The 21,090-nt window shown below is 50.5% G+C and overlaps 9 protein-coding genes across 9 annotated transcripts; 1 reads left to right on the forward strand and 8 right to left on the reverse strand.

The window, feature by feature from the left end:
• Nucleotides 1–354: 354 nt before the first annotated feature.
• Nucleotides 355–798, reverse strand: LDX57_004876 (uncharacterized protein; the record flags this gene model as incomplete). Its single annotated transcript, XM_046086554.1, has 2 exons — nt 355–702; nt 793–798. The coding sequence occupies 2 exons, from the start codon at nt 796–798 to the stop codon at nt 355–357; spliced, it is 354 nt and encodes a 117-aa protein (XP_045942519.1).
• Nucleotides 799–830: 32 nt separating this feature from the next.
• LDX57_004877 (pyridoxamine 5'-phosphate oxidase family protein) lies at nt 831–1,244 on the reverse strand (the record flags this gene model as incomplete). The annotated part of the gene is made up of 1 exon (XM_046086555.1): nt 831–1,244. The coding sequence occupies one exon, from the start codon at nt 1,242–1,244 to the stop codon at nt 831–833; it is 414 nt and encodes a 137-aa protein (XP_045942520.1).
• A 260-nt stretch (nt 1,245–1,504) lies between these two features.
• Nucleotides 1,505–3,533, reverse strand: LDX57_004878 (uncharacterized protein; the record flags this gene model as incomplete). The annotated part of the gene is made up of 9 exons (XM_046086556.1): nt 1,505–1,948; nt 2,000–2,325; nt 2,377–2,400; nt 2,460–2,840; nt 2,890–2,944; nt 2,991–3,018; nt 3,068–3,181; nt 3,232–3,302; nt 3,351–3,533. The coding sequence occupies 9 exons, from the start codon at nt 3,531–3,533 to the stop codon at nt 1,505–1,507; spliced, it is 1,626 nt and encodes a 541-aa protein (XP_045942521.1).
• Nucleotides 3,534–3,897: 364 nt separating this feature from the next.
• LDX57_004879 (uncharacterized protein) lies at nt 3,898–5,851 on the forward strand. Its single transcript, XM_046086557.1, has 4 exons — nt 3,898–4,605; nt 4,671–5,057; nt 5,121–5,263; nt 5,355–5,851. The coding sequence occupies exons 1-4, from the start codon at nt 4,417–4,419 to the stop codon at nt 5,842–5,844; spliced, it is 1,209 nt and encodes a 402-aa protein (XP_045942522.1). The 5' UTR covers nt 3,898–4,416; the 3' UTR covers nt 5,845–5,851.
• Nucleotides 5,852–5,881: 30 nt separating this feature from the next.
• OPT7 (OPT family oligopeptide transporter) lies at nt 5,882–8,335 on the reverse strand. The gene has a single exon (XM_046086558.1). It carries the CDS (start codon nt 8,262–8,264, stop codon nt 5,964–5,966), a length of 2,301 nt encoding a protein of 766 aa, XP_045942523.1. The 5' UTR covers nt 8,265–8,335; the 3' UTR covers nt 5,882–5,963.
• A 1,333-nt stretch (nt 8,336–9,668) lies between these two features.
• LDX57_004881 (uncharacterized protein) lies at nt 9,669–10,844 on the reverse strand (the record flags this gene model as incomplete). Its single annotated transcript, XM_046086559.1, has 2 exons — nt 9,669–10,376; nt 10,440–10,844. The coding sequence occupies 2 exons, from the start codon at nt 10,842–10,844 to the stop codon at nt 9,669–9,671; spliced, it is 1,113 nt and encodes a 370-aa protein (XP_045942524.1).
• A 2,292-nt stretch (nt 10,845–13,136) lies between these two features.
• LDX57_004882 (uncharacterized protein) lies at nt 13,137–15,074 on the reverse strand (the record flags this gene model as incomplete). The annotated part of the gene is made up of 4 exons (XM_046086560.1): nt 13,137–13,440; nt 13,492–13,603; nt 13,653–14,826; nt 14,892–15,074. 4 exons carry the CDS (start codon nt 15,072–15,074, stop codon nt 13,266–13,268), a joined length of 1,644 nt encoding a protein of 547 aa, XP_045942525.1. The 3' UTR covers nt 13,137–13,265.
• A 1,106-nt stretch (nt 15,075–16,180) lies between these two features.
• On the reverse strand, nt 16,181–17,031 carry LDX57_004883 (uncharacterized protein; the record flags this gene model as incomplete). Its single annotated transcript, XM_046086561.1, has 2 exons — nt 16,181–16,761; nt 16,836–17,031. 2 exons carry the CDS (start codon nt 17,029–17,031, stop codon nt 16,181–16,183), a joined length of 777 nt encoding a protein of 258 aa, XP_045942526.1.
• A 2,460-nt stretch (nt 17,032–19,491) lies between these two features.
• LDX57_004884 (uncharacterized protein) lies at nt 19,492–20,896 on the reverse strand (the record flags this gene model as incomplete). Its single annotated transcript, XM_046086562.1, has 3 exons — nt 19,492–20,152; nt 20,227–20,426; nt 20,486–20,896. 3 exons carry the CDS (start codon nt 20,894–20,896, stop codon nt 19,492–19,494), a joined length of 1,272 nt encoding a protein of 423 aa, XP_045942527.1.
• Nucleotides 20,897–21,090: the final 194 nt, after the last annotated feature.

Below are 21,090 nucleotides of genomic sequence, written 5' to 3' on the forward strand. Positions count from 1 at the left end.
CCAGTCCTTCTGTGGGTCTGCAGTCTGGGACTAGACATTGCCCAAATAGAAAAATCTAGGTAAGGACCGTCTAGAAGGTCACTACCTACGGCTCTCAGGAAAGGGAGTCACTGTTCTCCCTACCTATTTCCAATCTTATACGCGTCCCCAGACACGTCTACTATTTGATGCACGAACTAGAAGAACGGTTGCGCGAAACCATGAGTCAAAGAACGATAGTATATCAACGCTATAAACCAAGACTATAACTCGTTCTCGTTCCTATCTGGTCCAATATAATCTGCCCCCCAGCAGCACCCGTTCCCTCATCGTCCAACCGAGAATCTATTGAAACGACGCGACCAATGCAACCACTTAAACAGTCAGACCAAACCACCTCGCAGCGCCCATCGCAACAAGCATAATCAAAACCGACGTCTTAACCAGGTCAATCTCCGCCCGGTACCGATACGACCAATTCCGCACCTCGGACCACAGCACCGACCGGCCGCTATCTTTCACGGCAGTCTTCAGACCCGGTAGTCCATCCAGGCTGCGACTGTTGTTATCCCGCTGATAGGAGTGGAGCTCGCCTGCCGCGACCCGCTTACCGGCCCAGTGGCCTAGCGTCTCGCGGTCCTTGAGATACGGCTTGGGAGAATTCGTGTCGGGATCGGTGGTCAGAGAGAGTTGCGGGACTCCGTAGCCGCATGATGTTTGGACCTGGATGTTTCATGGTGAGTATTCAGTTTAAGGAGAATGGATAGTAGTTTTTAACTAGTAACTATTATGACAAGGAAATGACTCATCCACCGTCATGTCCAAGCCGTAAGTCAAATCACTAGAAGCGATCAAATGAAATACAAACACACCTTAAAAATATCCAATCGAATAATCGCCCTCGCCCCAGGGACTGCCTTCCCACCCATGCGTTCCAGATAAGGCTCGAACTCGGGCTGGTTCCATTCGATCACGGAACCATTGCAGAAGAACCGCATAATACGAGGAGATGAGTCAAACGAGCAGAACATCACCGTGATGCGACCGTTCTCGTGCAGGTGGGAGATCGTCTCACTTCCCGAGCCGGTGGCATCGAGATATGCGGCCTCGTTGGGGTTGAGGATGGCAAAGGAGGCGTCGGGGAGGCCCTTTGGAGATAGATTCACATGCCGGCCTTGGAGGGGGGCGGAGGCGACGAAGAAGACGCTTTGACGGAGGGCCCAGTCGCGGAGATCCGGGGAAATGGAGTCGTAGAATTTGGGCATGTTCAGTGTTCAGGATAGAAATGGACAAGGGAATCAAGACTGAGATGAAATGAGGGCAGGATGGCTGGGAGTCGATAGAGAAACATTGGAAGTGGAGGTGAAGGAAAAGCTACGGCGGAGAACTCCGACGGAGTCATACTGGCCGGCAGGGATTGGAATTGCCGGCTGAGAAATTATAGACTTTACTTGTATCATGCATTCTAGCCTTTCTTTTCAAATAATCATCGAAACAATTCCCCTCACGGATCCAAACTACGCAACTACGCAAACTTGCGCCCCTCAACCTTCACGACCGGTCCGTCGTACACTCGTTGCGCGTGCACCCAATACACCACCCCCGATATGCTCATCAATCCCACAAATAGCACACAGGCCCAGTTGAAGTTCTGTGCATTAACCTGATACTCATTGGGCCAGAAACTCCAGAAAAACGACCATGTCGAATAAAGCATGGCCATGATATTCACCGGGAAGCCGAATTTGCCTAGCGTCCATCGAGAGGGCGGCAAGGGGGGATCGTTGTTAATACGGCGCAAGATGATGCATCCGATCGAAATGAGATAGGTGGCCATGAGAGCGACGGTGGAGAGCGACAGCAAGGCGTTAAAAGCAACCGTCGAACCGATGTTGATAAGGGACATAACCATGGAGAAGGCGCAGGTAAAGATAATCGAGTTGACGGGGATATGAAGCTTTGGATGAACCTGACCTAATCATGAGAAAGATGCCAGTATACCACGGTCGGTGAGACTTACGGCGCCTAGCCAGCTGGAGAAAGGTAGTCCGTTATCTCGAGCAAAGGCGAATGTTTGACGCGACGCGGACGCTAGCGAGCTGATGGTGATCATGATGAGCAGAACCAGTATCACCACCACGAGCACTGTTGAGCCGGCTGTATCCTTCAATGCTTGATGGAAGACGTGGATAAATGGGAATCCGGTAGGAGAGTCGATTGAAGCTTGCACATCGGGCATACTGAACAGATAGGACAGAAGCAGGCCAAAGGAAAAAGGCATGTTCAATACGAATGCCCAGATCATGGATTTCGGAACCACCACGCTGGCATTCTCAATTTCTTCGGCTATACACGGTCAGCATCTCCTTTCGGAAACATTCATCACGGAGCACGTACACATATGGGCTACCGAGTCGGAACCTAGAAACGAAATTTAGTCAGAATGGATGACACCAACGGAGGTGAAAATCTACACCCACCTAGTACAACAAACATGCTAGACACCTGGCCCACCATAACAGTGAGAGAGATTGATGGCCACCCGGCTCCGTTGTCCGTGAATCCGGTGAAGACATCTTTAGCCTCGGCTTTCAGCGCCAGAACAAGCAGTGTGACAATAACAGGAATAAAGGCAAAGAAATGGCAGGTGACAAAGATGCCCTCGGCCAATGGGAGACGCTTGGCTCCAAAGACATTGAAAAGCGACATGCCGATGGCTGCTGCGAATACCAATAGTGTACCTTGCCAACGGGTCGGAGCATAGGATTCGTTATTCAGGGAAATTAGTCCTTGAACGACGGTTCCTACGAGATACGAATCGAGCGCAACGATACTTTGCCACGAGATTGTCGACAGCCAACCTGGGCTGCGTTAAACTTGAGCTTCACGTAAGGACAAACTTCACCTTACCTGATGCATAGCTGAGGAACTTTTGATACTTTCGAGGAGCAAACTCGGAAACCCACTGGGAATTGTCAGTCTTGCTTGTCAAGATTTGGGGTGCCACTCACATGGTACTGACCACCTGCTGTTGGTGCCCTAGGTTATGTCAACGTATGATATTAAGCTCAACCTCAGGAAAGCGCACATGGATGCCATCTCCGCGAGCGAGAGGACGATAAAGGACTGGCCGCAATATGACCACACCAGCGACCAGAACAGCTCTGGCCGTCCGCCCGCAATTAGTCCAGGTGTATTTGATCTACTGCAAGTCAGTATATCTAAGCCAAATATTATACATGGGGCTCATACGTCAACAAAATTTCCCAAGTTCCCATGACGCACGTGGTAAAGCCTATTGTACTGACCATTCGGAAATTCCTCTTCCCTTTGTCAGTATTCACTCGTTTACATGGAGGGGCAATGCTAACCCTGAGTTCTTGCTTTTTACCCATCCGTTGCATATCACGTTGATCGGAAGCCGTGAATCCTTGCTTGACTTCCTCGGACAGATCACTCAAGGCCTCTGCATCTGTCTCTGCCAATACATGATGGGGTGTCTGTCCTACACCGACCTCCTTCATCTCTGTTTGGTCTGCCATCAACGTCGACATGTTGGGTGATTTCTTTTGTAAGGCACAAGTCCAAGTCGTCCTCAAACATGCGAAAGGGAGAGAATGTTGTTCTGGACAAATTTCATCTTCACAGCCATGAAAATGGGCAGCTGCGGTTATTAGGAAAATTTGTTCAACCAGGGTTGACCCCGGGGTGGACCTGCTGTAAATTGGAACGGGAAACTTGATTAACGTCGTACGAGGTTGTCGAAGACCCGTCCAATCGCTTTCTTCCAGAAAATACGCCAGCAAGGGGCTCCTGGCGCAACGTTACAACTGACATTGGTACTTTGGGTGCGGCGCAGGAGGGATGCGCCGTTAGCTCATGCAGCCAAGGCTTTGGCACTTAGGCGATGTTGAATCGCCTTATTTCCTTTGTCACGACAAATCTCCTTCTAATTTATATCCTTGCGGAAGAATTTCTGGGCAAGGCGCCTGCTCTCATACAGCAAATTGCACTTTTACTTCAGTGAATAGGTGAGTTCAGCTGTCTATGAAATCTCCGCAGGTCAAATCTTCGAAATATGGATAGTTGCCTGGATTCCAAATTGCATTTGCTGTATGAGAAGCGCATATGAACGTGGTTTTCTCGCATGTGAGAAAATATTATGGAGGCAACATTTTGGAACCGACGACTTACTAGAACCGCCCTGCTGGGACTTTTCCAGAAGTATGATGCTCTTTCCAACGGATGGGGCGGTACACAAACCCCTTCACTAAACTCGCCATCCCTGCCAGTTTCAAGGGAAGAATGAGTTGATAAAAAATCGCATCGCAGCTATTGTACAATCTCATCTATCTACAATGATTTTCCTCGTTTCCTTATGCTCTGCTGGACGACTATAAGCAGAGGATCTTCTTACTTCATGTCCGTATCCTTGTTATGTCTTCCGCAGCGAATGATGAAAACACCTACATTGAGGTTACGCCGGATAAACACGGGGCTTTTGTGATCATTGCCAGCTTGGTCGGTTTGATCTGGACCGTGTTCATCATTGGGATCCGGGTATATCTACGCATGCGTCTGACTCCCCCATTTGGTTGGGATGATGTAGCGGCTATCTTTGGCACGGTGAGTGATCTTACCTCTTTATGGGCTCCAATGCTGTAAAACTAAGAAGCAGTTACTTGTTTTAGATTGTTGGGGTGATTCAAACTTCAGTAACACCCGACGCGGTCAACCACGGCATTGGCACGCGAGAGTCGTTGCTGACATCCCATGAGGCGGACGTCGCTTTGCAGGTTCCTGAGATCCTCTCCTTACCCGTGCCTGCAGCTAATTCTGTTCGCAAGCAGAGGCTCTACGTTTCCTGGCTTCTCTACCCGATTGCCGTGTGTTCTTCGAAAGTCTCTATCGCGCTCCTCATTGCGCGTCTCACCAGAACCGAATATCATCTCTGGGCAAGCTACGCACTCACGGCACTGAGCTTGCTCTGGGGTATGATCTCTATGTTTCTTATTGCGTTCCAATGCAGCACACCTCAGCCATGGAATATCGGAGCTACCACTCAATGTAGAACTATGGTACCAAGCCTTCACCTTCTCTCCTTGTGATGTTTGCTAATATCACTTCCTACCAACTTGCAGTTCGCTCAATGGGCAGTCGTAGAAACCGTGAATATGGCAATCGAGCTCCTCATCCCATGTCTAATCATCGTTATGATCTGGTCACTACACATGCCCATCGGAACCAAGATCACCGTCGTCCTCGCCTTCTCTTTACAGCTCCTGTAAGCTTCCCTCCCCTCTTCTCCATCCAGCCTCCAGCCTCTATCTCACCCATCCACGCAAAGCTAACATCAGCTCAACCCAACCCCCCAGCGTCGTGATTCCCACAATCATCCGAATCCTCTTCCTTCAACAAACCACCAGCACCACCAGCGCGCAGGCCTCTCGCACAGACCACACCTTCACTCTCACGAACTCAACCCTCAACACCGAAGTCGTCATGCATTTCTCCCTCATAGCAGCTACATTTCCCTGTCTTCGCAAATTTCTTCAGGCGTTTGATATGCATATGGGCGCTACGACTAATTTGACGAGCGAGGGAGATACGGACTCGAGTAGCTGCGCCTTGAAGTCGGTGGAGAGGGCGCATGCTGGAGGAGGATCTAATGCGGAGATCTATCGGGCGATGCCGAGGGGCCATGGGATGGGGAATGTGACGATCGTGTCGACTGTCGAGGCGAGTTCGCAAGGCTCTCGGGGTGCGGTGTTGCTTGGTGGACGGAGAAGCGAGGAAAGTGATGGGAGTCAGCGCGTGATGATTCGGAAGACGCAGCGGTGGGAGGTCGTGTCGTCTACAAAGTGAGGTTATATATTCAACATAAGGAATATGGGTATATATAGGTGTATCAATTTACATTATATCATGTCACTTGTATGGTGAATCTGTCTATCAACTGCATCTCTGTATGTGCATGGACACGCTCAATCCAGCGCAAAGCACCGCTCCACCGAAACCTCATTATTCCCCCACCAATTCGGCATCGAGATCTGCTTCCCAGATCCAAAGAACAAGAAAATCAACAACATGTTCAGGTTGAACCCCGCGTCGAACGCCGCGGCAATCATATAGCTATATCGCTTCCACACCTCGAACCGCTTTCGATACGCCCAGTACATGACCACGTACCCGCCAATGATCGCAGACGTGTACCCCGTGCTCACATTCCCGTAGAACACGGCCATTCCAGAGAAAAAGATACTCACGTTCCAGAGATCGATGCGCCATTTGGGGAGGAGTCGATGCGCAACGTACAGGATTGGCGGGAGGACGGCGCCCACGAGGAACGCGTACGGCAGGACACGGAGCTGGCCTTGCGCGAACATGCGCTTGGGCCCGATCACGGCATACTGCACGCCCATGGTCTTGTAGCTTTGGAGGGTCTGTCCGGTCCATTGGTTTAGCGGGTCGGGTTTCACGCCGGTGAGGTAGTCGGATTTCGTATTCAGGACCCACCGCATCACGCCGTAGTTGATGGGGACGCCGAGGATGGTGCCGAAGATCTGTGAGAAGAAGACCGTCCGGGGCGGAACGTGCATGTAGTGTCCGATCTTCTGGTCCTGGAGCATGGTTTGTGCGCGGTACCATGCGTCGCCGGCGATGGCACCGTACGTCGATGGGCCGCAGGGATGGCGATGCTTTTCGCCGGCCGGCGTGTGTACCATGTATCCGTACATCATCTCGTTGAACGTGCCAATGGAGAGCTGGTAGTTGGAGATCGCGTAGAGCCAGCCGAATGGGATGACGAAGATAGCGGAGGTGATAAGCCCGACGAAAAGCGTCCAGATGGGGATCCAGAGGTACCCGCATGCGAGGGCGATTATGAGGATGAGGAACGCAGCGAGAAATAGTACGACGTACCACCATATGGGTACTTCCTTGTACGAGCGCTGCAGGACGTTTAGGCGGTCATGGTATTGGTGGTTTATGGATTGGGGTTTGGAGCCGTCGGATGAGCGACGGAACGAGGCAACAAGTTTGGTGAAGTTTGAGGAGATCTGTAGGCACCCGAAGGTGGCGATCCAGGTGATTGCGGCGGTGATCTTGCCATAGTCGAAGAAGGTGGACCATGCGTACTGAAGACCCATGTACATGGGACCGTACTCTTCGAATGCGGTCTGATTGAGGCGGAAGTCCGGGGTTAGGACTTTTAGCACAGGGTACGTAGTACCGTTAGCCATGAGGAGGCTATTGGACATCAGGTCGTGTTTGTAGGAGCCCAGGTTGCCCCATTTGGCGGCGGGGAGAAGCACCCAGCAGTTGAAGGCGAATGCGAGGAAAAGCACAACCTGCGTCCACCACGGAGTGAGAAGAATGGACGAGCCGTTCCAGTTGATGTTCGACCAGTCCAAGGAGAGATTGAGGAAGCCCATACCACCGAGCCCGGAGCCAATAAAGTTGGCGACGGGGTTATGCGGTGCCACCCAGCACAGAAATGCAAGGGACGAGGTAAATGGAAAGACGTATTCGGGGAGAAATTGCCACAGTGTCATACCGAGGAAGGACAAAAAGAAGAGCTTCAGCTGCCGTCGTGCGAGGGGCGACGAGGTGTCTTGTTTGCGGAAAGTTTCGAACAATGTGGTCTGCATCAAAGCTTGCGGCCAGATGTACGACGGGTCATAAAGGAGGACCTGGCGCGCAATGGCAGCAAACGCATATCCAACCCAGACTATTGCAAGCATGAAGAAGATGCCCACTGCTGGGTTCAATCTCTCGTCATAGAATAGCTCCGCCAGCGCGATGGGCGTGTATCCTTGGTTATAGATAGCACCCGATGCCGCAGTCACTGTGACGAGGACGTGTTCTTTAGGGCTCCAGGGGCCGGGGTTCAGACTAAACGACCAGGGCATGAAAGGAACCTTGATGATCCATGGTGGCAGCACTCGGGCCAGAAAGTGTCCCGCATAATGGCAGGCAACTTGCACGAAGAAGTTGGAGTAGGGGGCTTGCGTGGTACGGAACTGGCTCATCTGGGAGAGAAACGCTCCCGGCACGACGAAGACCACGGCTAGGATAAAGTATCGAAAGGTGATCGTTGGTAGGGTGGGATCATCGGTCAGATTTACCAATTGACGGACCTCCCGGGGTAGTGCACCTATCTCCGGATCTTCTTCTGTCTCCTGTTCGATCGCGGTGGTTTCGCTAACTTTCTTGACATTTTCCGTGTCCTCGATGTCGGGGGTCGCAAAGCTCGGCTCTTCCGTCACAGTTGCTGATTTAGACATCTGACTGGGTACCTCATGACTAGTCACGTTCGAAGAATCCGATGAATTCCCTGAGGATTGTGCCAGGCGTCTCAACCTGGCTGAGAGGCCCATTTTGGGTACAAAGAATCCGGGATACGACAGCAGCAGAACTAGAAGACGCTCTCATCGAATCCCACAATAAATCCGAACATACGAAGGAACAGGTGCGGCCCACGATATAAGAGTAAAAACCATCGTTTCCTCATACCAAGGACCAAATGACGTGCTCCGATTTTCATTAACAACGGAAACCTCCATGGTGACCTTAACGACGCTCAATGCAACGTCGCTCAACCCATCCTGGCAGTCCGAGCTCTAAGTCCGGGTCAATCGGCGGCCTCAAGCGCCATGAAGGAAAAGGCTAAGGCCTGGCAGAAGCCAAATTGAATGCTTGTGACGGGAAAACAGGCCCTTCGGAGATCACAGTCATCCAGTAAGAGCGAGGGGTGCAAATTGAAGAGTTTGTTAGCGGATGGCGTTATCCGCAGCCATAATTGCTGATCGTCGGCCGTGATGCTTATTGGTCGACGGGGGTCAACAGCTCTAAATTCCGAGCGAACGTGTTCGGCGTCCATCTAATCGAGTAGAGCCCATCTCGCAGTTTGTTAGTTCATGCAAATGCAAACTTTGAGGTCCAATCTGATCACATTGTGCAGTCAACGAGGGTCTAGCTGCAAATTCGATTCGGGGATGTTTTTCGCGCTAGGAGACCTTAGCGACGCAAACCAACTAAAAATATGTTATTCGATCCTCATGAGACGTTTTGGCGGGCTTGCAAACGCAACGGACAAACAATTGGATACTGAGGTCACTTACCTCAATGTCCCCAAAACTCTCGCAGGACTAATTTTCACTTCGCTAACACTAGTGCTCTCTTTCAATTGAAACGGGGTGGAGTTAATTGATGCATGCCGATGATTAGCAGGAGTCAACGACAATTTCATTGGTAGGACCGAGTTGGCAGATGTGTAGGGAAGATGACCTCGCCCGAGTGACGGCGGCCTCTCAGGGGTGTCTAATGGGGGTGTCACGTGGTCAAGGTTCATGGGTATAGTCCAAGATGCACAACAGGACGTGTTGAGTATGATACGGCGAGAATCAGGGTGACTGTTGCATAAGAATCTCAAATGATACCCGTGAGCCACGCAAGGAAAAGAGCCGACTTAAAGCATAAAAAGTACTCGATGGAACATGGTCCTAGCAGAACAGACATATTGAATGTCGGACTTTCAGGTATATGATTAAACAGATCTATACAAGTACATGTGAAAGAAGAAATAAGCCGGCATTGTTCAATGCCCCTTGCTCTAACCAAAAATGTTGCAGCACCAAATGGTAGATGTATTTGGGGAGCAATTTCCTGATGTTTCAGGTAAGAACCCCCTAGTTGGTATAGACAACCATGTAGTCTCCCTGAATTGAGTCTTCGCCCGTTGTCTCGGGGTTGCACAGCCAAAGCGGTTCGGATGTGGGGCCTCCGCAGTCCAGGCTGGCCTCGAAACACTTATAAGTGGGAGTGAAGGTGAGGAAGGCACGAGTACCCGGTTTCTGAGTGAGCGTGTTGCCAACGGTGAAGGTCTTGGATTCATCCACGCTCACTCCGTTTTCCGTGGCGATCGACTCAGCAAAGTTGTATCCCATGGTAGTGGACACTTCACTCTTGACGATGAAATCGCTACCGACAGAAACACCAACGCTGACGTCCATTCCGTTGGTTATGGTTTGGCTGGAAGAGCTGCTGAGCGTGGTTCCGGACGAGATACTACCGCTGATGGGGAATGAGCACGCGTCGTTGCTACCGCAGTACTGGGTCGATCCGATGATAGTCTGCTTGCCAGCTTCAATGGAAGGTCCCCAAGTATCCACGGCTTTGCAGCCCGAGCCATCCCAGTCTTCGTCTTCGCGGCGCTCAAGCGCAGCCTTCAAAGCAGCGCGCTGCTCGCCCTTGGCGTGCTTTCTCCTCGCATCACGCTTTTCCGTCGGGGGCTGGACCTGCTCCTCCTCACGCTTCGTGAGGGCAGAATTGCCCAAGTTCATTGATCCACAATCGCCTTGTCCGCAGCAGAATGTAGCACCGATATCTTGCAGGGCCTAAGGACATCACAATATTAGCATGAATCGTTATACATGTAGGCACGTATGCTGATCACCAACCGGAAGAGAACTGTAGAAACATCCTGGAGCGCCGACGTTGAGGATTTGGTTTCCGGGCATTTCTACCCCAGGAACCATGCCGTAATTCTTCTGCGTATAGAGGTTGATCAACGCGAAGCGGCATCCAGGGTCAAGGTCCTGAACACGCCACCAGACATCATATGCGCCGCTCCCTTCTCCGGCGGCTTCCTCCGGAAATTCGACGTTACCATACCAGGCGACATTGGACAGCTTCTCGCTGATACCCTTCGGCTCCACTGCTTCATCTGTCCATCTCGAATCTTCGGAAAATCCCCAAGTGAATGAGGTGGCATTTTTACATTGGGGGTCCAGATGAGGAGTGATAGTCATGGCCTGACACACCGCAGCCAGCATGGCAACCGCAGCAACTGTTCTAGCAGCCATGTCTGACAAATGAAAATATGGGCTTTCAAAGGAATGAATATAAAGAGCGTAGTATTTTGGTGCCCTTTGGGGAAGGCCAGGGGATAATATTTATACTCACCATCTTGACTAACCCACACAACCGCGCACTTCTAGCCCGGATTCGATTCAAACTTAGCACCTCTATCCACCAACCTGAAGGATCAGTTGTCATGGGTGCCTAGCAGCGTTTCGCATATGGCCCCCAGGGCCCCAGATAGAATAGGTCGCATCCTCGACTCGATTAGGAAATAGACCACTATCCATAAGGGTGACTTGAGTCTAAGATGTAGAGTCGTTGTGAGACTTCCACCCATTGCCAACTTGTTCTAAGCCCCTGCCAAGCCTCGATCTAGGGCGTTTGATCAATGATCATATTCTGATTGCTGGGCTAACGTCTGGGCATCGGGGGCCAGCTTGATTTGGGCACAATGATTGGGTCCGCTGTTCAGGACGCTTTCATACGTCGCTTGGCAAATGACAATGCCATTTTGACCGAAAACAAACCCGTTTGGGTATCTCGTTCATTCATGCGCAGGGCTTTTAACCATAGTCAAGATATGGGATTAGCCAGATCACCGATATTTAGTACCCACCCCGGTTAACATAACCGGTGGTATAGATTGCTAGAGACCCTCGGTTGAGGAAAGCAAGATCCAGAATTTTCACTTCTAACGTTGGACCCTAATCAAAAGCAGTCCCTCGTACTACGCCAAGCGATGTAGTCGGTTAGAATTGTCGCATCTTGGCAGGAGACTCAGCCCTGCGCTAGCTTTCGAGAGTCGAGCAGTGGCTCTGCGATATGGAGCCATATGGATGCCGGTACTGGCATGCCGATCCTTTCAGTGGATATTCCCTGGGCTCACGAAGAACGATATACTCCGTAACCCGCCAACAACGGAACTAAACTGGCTCGCCAGATATGAACCCAAGGCCATATGGCCGCTTTCCTCGAAACATTAGTCAAGTGAAAATGCTTCCCACGAAGCGCTGCGGTCAATATCTCTGGCGTGACCTAATCAACAGCTGATCCCAAAGGTTGGCGTCAAATAAGATGGTTAGCCCCTTGACAAGTAGCAACAGGAAAGAGACCTTAATTTAGCATTTCCACTAATCATCTCTTGCGTTGCCTGTTGGATTCTGTGGTTCTACCGGTTCAAGATGTTCTCGGCTCAGTAAATCCGGAATTAAGCCGGCGTTTCTGTATGGCCAAATTCTAAAGGGTTGTTCCTCAGTGAAGTCGCAGTCCAATCAGGCAAGCTTGTGGTTCCAACAGCATCCTGATAGACCCCGCGTGCAGCTTAGGCGATTCACATTGATTAACAACTGGGTTCCATGGGGTCCGACTTGGCAAAAGTGGGGGTAAGATTAAAGCCCGAACATGCACATTGGCGACCCATATCATGAGACGGTCGTTCCATGTTTGCTGAATCTGTCTGGCAATTCTTGGACGGCCCTGGTGTTTACCGTCCTTGGATCTCGAGAAGGCTCGGTTCGGGAATCAGGCTATTGTCGAGCTCCTCTCTTCTTAGAAGCTGGGTGCATGTTTCGTATCTAGTTTACTATACTCCGTAGGCGCTCCATTGTAAATGAGCATCAACGGGTCCTTGAGGATGAGAAAGGAGAAAGCACGGATTGAAAAATGATAAAGTAGCACAACACCCAACGACTGACAGGGCTTGCTTCAATAAATTGATATGATCGGCACTTTTGTAAGTAACCTAACCGGTGGCTTGCGGGATAGCCGGCACGAAGTTCAAATGCGTAATGGCCACTGTGGATAGAATCCACTCTTCATCCGCGGGCTTTTGTCGAGGAGGCAATCAAGAGGATGCGTTGGACTTCTCAACATTGAGCCCTTTCAGAATGTCAATACCAGACATCGCTCGATGATTAACATTCTGACAGATCTTCACTTTGCGGATAACGGGGATCTGGGGTTCAGAGTACAAATCGTCAAGTCGATCGAAACGCTCGTCAGGGGCGGAAGCGAAAGAAGGATGGATGTTCGGGTAAGTTTCCTCGTTGCATCTGGTGGGTATCCACGTGACAGATCCGTCGAGTGGAACTCAATGCACGTGACCTTGTCTTGTCCCGAATAGGCAGCTCGGCTTTCCTGTTCCTCTGCTCGGTGCTTCATGTCACTGTCACTTGCTACTATTTAAAGAGCCCTCGTGACATATGATCCATAGGACTGGAAGAAAAAGGAAATAAAGACCGACCCTCCTTTTCAGCGGAGTCCAAAAAGCGTTGATGAGATGAGTTACCCATCGCCGGGAAAATATATATTGTAGTCGAATATCAGTTCTACAAACTCCTTCGTTTCTTTCGGGAATTGATCATCGTCCATCATAGATCTCTTTCATTAAAATTCTCATGCCTTGCTGTTAGCATTCTGAAATACTATCCCCAGATGATGTTAAATCGGGACCATTTGCTCGTCCGTATCGGCACATTCTCCATATCATTTTCGGCCTCGTATAAGGCCTGACCGATAGGAATATCATGTAACGGAACAAGTTTGGACTTCTTCATAAACTTGTAGCCCAGGTAGAATGACAGGACAAGTGGGATGTCCCTGCATATACGTGAGCTTTCTGAAAGATCAAGATGATGGCAGGAAACTTACAGATAAGAGGAGACAAACCAAGACGGATCCCAGTTCCCTCGAGTAAACACCACAAAGCCTCCGGTGAGCAAGAAAATCAGACACATCGCCAATGCGAACCAAGAGGTATACACTAGGTCTGTTAGCGACGGACTACACTGATCATCAGGAAATTATCTTACAAGACCAAGAATTATGCCACGGCATCCTGTGCGGAGACACTTTCTGAACCTTGAAGGCGTTCAGCAATCGGATGTGATTGAATGCAATCGTAATCCACGAGATGAGAACTCCCGCGGAGGTCAGCGTTAGGAACCAATTGAACACTGTATACGCTCCACTGGAGCAACTGAGATAGGCCAAGCAGGAAACCATGATCTGCAATGCAGAGCACACGTATGGAACACCACGCTTGGTCGTCCGCAGGAAGACCTTTGGCGCATGACCCTTCAACGCCAATCCATACAATGTGCGAGTACCCGCAAGCATACTTTGATTTGAGGCAGACCATGCTGAGCTCAACACGCCGGCGTTAATGATCGATGGCACGACCTTGATCCCGGCACGCACGGCGGCAATAACAAACGGACTCTGCGCTGCAGTTCCCGACTCATCTCCGAGTCGAGGATCATCACTGCGAACCAACATTCCCACGATCAGGACGGCCAGGAAATAAAACAAGGTGACCCGCACGAAAACTCTTTTGCATGCCCGAGGAATATTTTGTCGAGGGTTGCGCATCTCCGCAGCAGCCATCGCCAGACTCTCGACGCCGGCAAAAGAATACACTGCGTTAGTCATGACGGCCCAGAACCCCAGAAAGCGGCCCCAGGACCCTGTCGCGATATACTCAACAAAAGGCCCAGGGTGTTTCCAATACCGAAACCCCAATCTCTCCTGGCCGGGTACGCCGCCCAAGTCAATAACGAGTCCCATCAGGATAATACCAATCACCAAGAGAACTTTGATTACCGCAAGACTGAACTCGATCTCTCCGTAAACGCGAACCGAAAGGAGAGACACCGATGCTGATAGCACAATCAGAATCGAGATCCAAATAGCGGCGTTGAGATCCGTCCAGTACTGAATCAGCACAACCGAGGCGGCGATCTCACTCGGAACCGACATAAAAGCCCCATACACGACATTCCAACCGATCGCAAAAGCCAACCCCGGATCAACCAGGATCTCGACATGGCGAACAAATGACCCAGTCACAGGCATGAGAGCGGACACTTCACCGAGCGCAATCTGGATGGCGCACACGACCAGCCCTACAAGCGAATATCCCAACAATGCACCCAGAGGGCCGCCCGTCTGTATAGAGCCTCCTAGACCGAGAAAAAGACCAGTCCCCTGAGAAAGACAGTCAACGTTACACGGTCGTGCAACTAGCAAGGGTTAGGCGCAGGGGAACTTACAATCGCACCCGCGATCGCGATCATCTGCGTGTGACGCTGTTGCAAGCTCCGCGATAGATTTTGATCCTCCTCATTTTGAACAATGGCTGCTTCCTGGTCACTCGTCTTCGGCACCGGACCAGCCTCAACGTGACCAGGCGACAGCTCCCTATCTGCGCCGATGACGAGAGTTTTGGCACTCATGCTGACCCGTCCAATTGGAATGCGAAGAGTCGGAAAACAAAACACCGGAGAACGAGTGTTCAACCATACATCGAAGGGGAATCGAAGGGGAACCTCAAGTTAAGCCCTCATGTCATGATCAGTTCCGAATGCTGGCACCACCACAACACATCGAAGCGGGCGCACGCGAGAAGAAAAGAAAAAATAGAACAGCAAGGAGGTCATCGAGGTTGCACAGCACGCCATCACACTAGATCGGATACATGCTTAGCGGTGGGGCGGGGAATGCAGACTTCCTCTTGACATGATTAGGGCTTCCGATCGCGACAATCCGTGAATTCGACTGTCCCGAGTTTCTGGTGATAACGATAACATTCAATGAGACACAACCATTGGCCTTCGGATACTTCTCCCGAATTTCTCTTCAACCCACAAAGCTTGATCGGTACAAGCGTCGAAGTCTTTTAGATTAAGATTTCGGGTGCTCGGAGGAACTCCGGAGGATTGGCACTTGGCAGCTTGACCTGGTGTCCAGAAGCAAGGACGAGAAGTGCCATTGCGGTCTTTAACAACTAGCGATCACAGCCGGCTTCTTATAGCCCAGAGCAGACATGAGATCTTCTTGGTAATTGCCAGTTACGATGATGAATATGTTAACTATTTGAACGGGCAGGACTCCTCATCATCGGCATTCATGACCATGCAGCAATATGGTCCATATAATATAAACAATGCCGGCCATATCCAGGGCGTCTACATCCTGAAGCATCCGACTGAGATGTATGCGGATAGCTGCGCGTCGGGACTTCACTTCTTTTTGGGTGGCCATGAAGGGGGTGCTTGTGGAGGTTGTAGGAAGAAAGATCGAAATCCAGAAGAGTGGATGACTGGTTACTTTTACTTCATCGCTGGTCATGGCGTATTGGATGCCTGAGGAGCCTGTGCCAAGCTTTCCGCCGGTTGTCTCTAATTCAGTCCGTCTACGAGGAATCTGGACGAAGGATATATACAGTTACTGCTGAGGCCGTGATAGAAGTAAATACTGAAGGATAAGAAATTAACTAGAGAAAAGAAGTAAGAAGAATAGAGTGGGATTCGATCAAAACTCACATAGCCATCTAACCCAGCTAAGCATAAGGTATAGCCATGTGTTGCGAAACCTCCGGGTGCATGCACATAAAACCACATTCCTTGATAGAAGGTCGTCCAAGTAGAAGGTCGGGCTCGCTACTATCAATCACCAGGAACCTGGTCCAATAAACCTTGTCTTTGCGGACGAATTTCCATGGAGCCTCAATACTACCAATTGGCTGGACGTCCTTGGATCGATCTTGGAGTTGAATCCGCGGTCCTGTATATGGGTCCATCCTAATATTCAGACGTTTCTGGATGCTGCTAGACATGATATTAACGTTTCCTTCGAAATCCACGCCGAGCTGTCGGTATATATGGTAGTGATTATCGAGGGTAAATAGAAGCACCCCGAACAAATAGTCACGATGCGCCGAGCCCGGGACTTTGGGTTTCCTCGGGTCGAATTCGATAATCGCGAACTTGAGACCACCGCGTAAATAGCCCTTGAAAAGTTCCGATTCGGGACTCAGCAATACGTCAATCGACGAATCCCATTCTTCACTATCATCAGATTCAACGTAGAAAGTCTCCCGGATTCTCTCGGTTTTTCCGTTGCTGACATGATAAGTCGCTTCTCGTCTTGCACAATGAAATGGCCCCCGTTTAAGTTGGGAATGCGGATCGGCGATGGACCACGCCCACACTTACCGTCCGGGAGTTTTGCAAGGGCTTTCCTTGAGATTATATTGAATTGTAAGTGCTCCAACACAACTGCGCTCAGAAGGACGGTGTGTGACTTCTCCGGAGCAACATTTGGAACGCTGAAACACAGTTTCCGCGGCGCCGCCGGCCGTTCTGGGATAGCTGGACCGGTATGAACGAGGGTTTGCTTTGCAGAGCTCATCTCGGATTCACTTTAATCCAACGAATGAGGCAATGGTTCGGGTGTTGGCCTGGTCGAGATACAGGTGGAAATTAGACTCTTTTTATATGAATAGCACTAATGGGACATGGAAAATTCTAAGTTGGTTCCCTGGTAGCCTCCCTTGGAAACTACGGGGACTTCCAGGAAGACTGAGGTATCTACAAGGGCACTGCATTGAACATTCCATTCAATAAAACCCATAGCATTGAATACACTGTTTGGGGCAACAGAGCCCAACGTGCGCACCTCGAAACATAATGCAAGCGTCCGAAACAGCTCTATTTGGAATAACCAGGCGGTACAAGGAACGGGGGATTCCTGCTTGAAAAAAGGAGACATCAAAAAGAAGAAAAAGAAAAAGAAACACCCCGAAAATCAGCGATACACCAGGGACACATTCGTCCTAGGCCGGCAACGGGCCGTCGTAGAGTGGCATATTCTTTGGCGCAAGAAGGCCGTACATGCCAATTGTCGCCTGCCCCACCAGGGCATCAAATTTGATGTAGTCGGTTACCAGAAAGTCAGTGGTGTATGTAGTTTCGCTACCTTGGAACTGCCATCGGACGTTTCGGGCGATATGGATGATGGGTGTAGTGGTTGCTGCCCGTACGCAGGAGTGCCGAGTTCGGCGGTGCGATGCTCTATTGCCAGGTCTACAGGAGAGCTTGATCGATGGCACTCCCTGCCTGCATCTGGCATCTCAACATCTTACATGTCGGCATTACTGGCATCCTTCATCTGAACGTCCGAGCCGGAGAACGAGCAGCTCATCGATCGTGTCATCGTGCGAAAAGAGTGAGCCTCTGGGATGGAAGGAAACGGAGTGACGAAAGGGGCCTATTTCCCACAAACAATTTGCAGCACAGTTTGGGCTTCGTTGAAATGCTGCAGCTTCCAAGATTTTCGACGAGAGACGGGTAGGAATAGATGAAAATGGTGGAAGGGTTGGGATCCTGGCGAAACAGAAAAGTATCAAAAGATTTGATAACAGTATGGAAGAGTTCGCAGGAGGAAGAACATTCTACGATGCTGTAGGAGGTCTTGTTGCCTTTTTGAGGGCATCGCCAACAGTGCTACTGTCAAACGGGCAGCGTTCAGCCACAAAGGCCGAACCAGAGCCTTGCACATTTGCAGAGGATGGAACTTGCTCCTCTGACAGGAAGCTAAGCATAGCCATCTACCGTCTGCTTTCAAAGAAGACGCTGGCAACATCGATATCCCTTAGTGAATTGGCTGTAACCCCAGTAGAGCGATTGCAAAGTGCAAACAGTGGATGAGGTTTGCTAACAGTGGGATCTTGAAGGCCTTGCTAATGGCGGACTTTACCGGGTTCATCAGCCGTGCTTCTTGATCCTCTCTTTGAAATCCACTGGGTCCATTTACCAATCATATGGCAAGTGAGCTATGGGAAGCAAACAAGTCTCGCTTACTACGGTGTGAGTGAGATAGTATGAGAAACAGCTAACTAAGTGCGTAGAGGCCGATGCTGCCATGGTGTGGCCAGCCCGCCAGCCCGCCAGTTGCAAAGAAGAGGTAGGGGGACCTCTTTGGAGTAAGTAGAGCTATGGGCTCGATTCCCGTGGCGGGCACCTATTCTACCCGAGACTGTGATATTAGGAGTACCAATCAGGGATTGTGGGCCTAATGACGCAAACAGAACAAGCAGGATGAAGCGGAACAGTCATATATGTGTGAAATACACAGCCATTCATTCATTTGTGGGATTTTATGGCGTACAGGCACCAGATTCTGCTTCATTGGTGAAGCGCCTACATAGCCTGTCGTTCCAATGGCTAGGCTTTATCAGGTTGATAGAATTTTGATTGATTTATTGGATCTTCCGAACGTTGCATCCATTTGGACTGTCCCCATTCCCTTATTCCAAGTCTAACGGCGGCTTTGCATTTCCGAGAAATTAGCTCATGATTATCACGTCTAGGCCCTCTAGCCTCTGTGACAGATGACAGATCTGCGAAAGGTCCTTGCGAAATCAAGGGCCTTTTTACATTAAAGAGGCCCTCCGTCATTAGTATCTATTTTCAGGAACATCTCAACATGATTCCGGAGTGTTCATTGACCTATCCCGGGCCCTTCAAGTACGCAGTCAGTCCTGACACTCCAATGTCGTAGATAATATCTCACAACAGATCCAACATATCAATCCCAAACCACTATGCAAAATCGTCACATCAACTCGATTTTTCCATAGTATGACTTTCCGCAGCAAAACCGAAGCCAAATTCCGTCTCCGTCGTCGGCGGACCGGCATAGTTTCTATACCCCCAGGCCCAATACCAGAGAGCTGAAATGATAACAAAGCCGACGAAAACGACAGAGGCGTAGTTCATGCTCTCCTGGGTGACAGGGATGGTTGTTGGCATCGAGAAAAGGGGGATAGCAAGGAGGGTCCATGCTAGAGGTTCATGGAGTGTGGTTAGATCATGGATGGTCCGATGCATTCGCATGCGCATAATCGACAAGAAGGTAGCGGGGCTGGGTCCCAGGATGCTCGTACTCACCGATACAAACGATATTGCAAAATATGCCCAATGCGCCGAGATCAAAGTTTCCCTTCTTGACGTCTTGGCGACGGCGAAGAATAAGGGAGACGGCAACCGGGGAACCGTAACTCAGCGTCAAGAAGATAACGCCTACACCCGAAAAAGCGTTAAACGCGGCCGTGGAGCCGAAGTAGATTAGTCCTAAGAGGATTTCGATGACCATGCCGAGCATCATCGCATTCAGAGGAATGTCTAAATTCTTGTTGACCTTTTTGAACCATTTCGAGCCAGGGATGGCGCCATCGCGGGCAAACGCCCAGGTGCATCGGGACGCGGCGGTCACGCAGCCCACGCCACACAGTATACCGAGGATCAGGAGCGGGATAAGAAGACAGAAAGCACCTGCGGAATTCCCAGTGGCTGACAAAATGATCGTTGGGACGGGTTGGCCGCTGGCGAGGTTTGCTAACATGGCGATATCGGGCAGGACGAAGCAGATAGGGATCAGGATACAGAGACCGGCAAAGAAGTTGAGGGCGACGCCGCCGACTATCGCTTTGGGAACCTGAACGGCAGGCTTGTGCACTTCTTCGCACATTCTATTGCAATGGGCATCGCGGTTAGTATGCTTGGCTGCGCTGGGAGGACTACAAAGACTTGTACGGAGACCCACGAGGTGACCATGCCGGATGCTGAGAGCCCATAGGCAGCCTGGAGCAGGCCGATACAGAAGGACCAGCCGTCGGGCCAGCCTGACTGCGGCTCAAAACTGGTAAACACCCATTTAGCAGATCGCCGGCCGTGAGCTGCAACGACAAGGATAGTGATTATGAGAGCGGCTACTCCTGCGAGGGTCCAGAAGATGGCGAAGGTCTAAAGAGTACATTGCATATTAGTACAATGAGCCAGATGCGAAGGATTGCTTGTAGTACCTCTAGATGTGTCAGCCATCGGTTACCAAAGGCGGAAATAGCATGGCAGAGCAAGGTGATAGCAAGGAAGATAAGGTAGCTCTGATATGTTTCAAAGTTCTCTGTGATACCGACGCCGTCGGCGTCCTTGAATACATTCAAGCTTTCGACAAGAAAGAGCGCCGTGGCAAAATTGACCGCGAGGGTAATGGTGATATTCCCTGCAATATACGACCAGCCGCAAACCCAGGCCGTGACCCGACGACACCACTTGGGTGACAGGGCAAAGGTCTGATAATACACACCGCCAGCAGTAGGATAGACCGAAGTGATCTCTGCTAAAGACCCAGCCACGCACATCATGACTAGAGACACGGCCACCCAGCCCCATACCATGTTAGCTGAGCCACCGCCTGCCATAGTATACATCATGGTTGTGGATAAGCCATATGGCACCGAGGCAAGAATGAAGCACATGAATATCACCTGCCATGTTGATCGGTTGCGTGATAATTCGGGAATATATCCTAGCGATTCTAAATTTGAGTCCGCTGCTGCACGCTTTTCCGGCTGGTGTGATTCTGTCATTTTGTGTTTGCCAGGCCGGGTGTCCCGCGGTTGGATTG

The sequence above is a fragment of the Aspergillus melleus genome (assembly GCF_016097325.1).
Source record: "Aspergillus melleus strain CBS 546.65 chromosome Unknown contig2, whole genome shotgun sequence".
Taxonomy (NCBI): domain Eukaryota; kingdom Fungi; phylum Ascomycota; class Eurotiomycetes; order Eurotiales; family Aspergillaceae; genus Aspergillus; species Aspergillus melleus.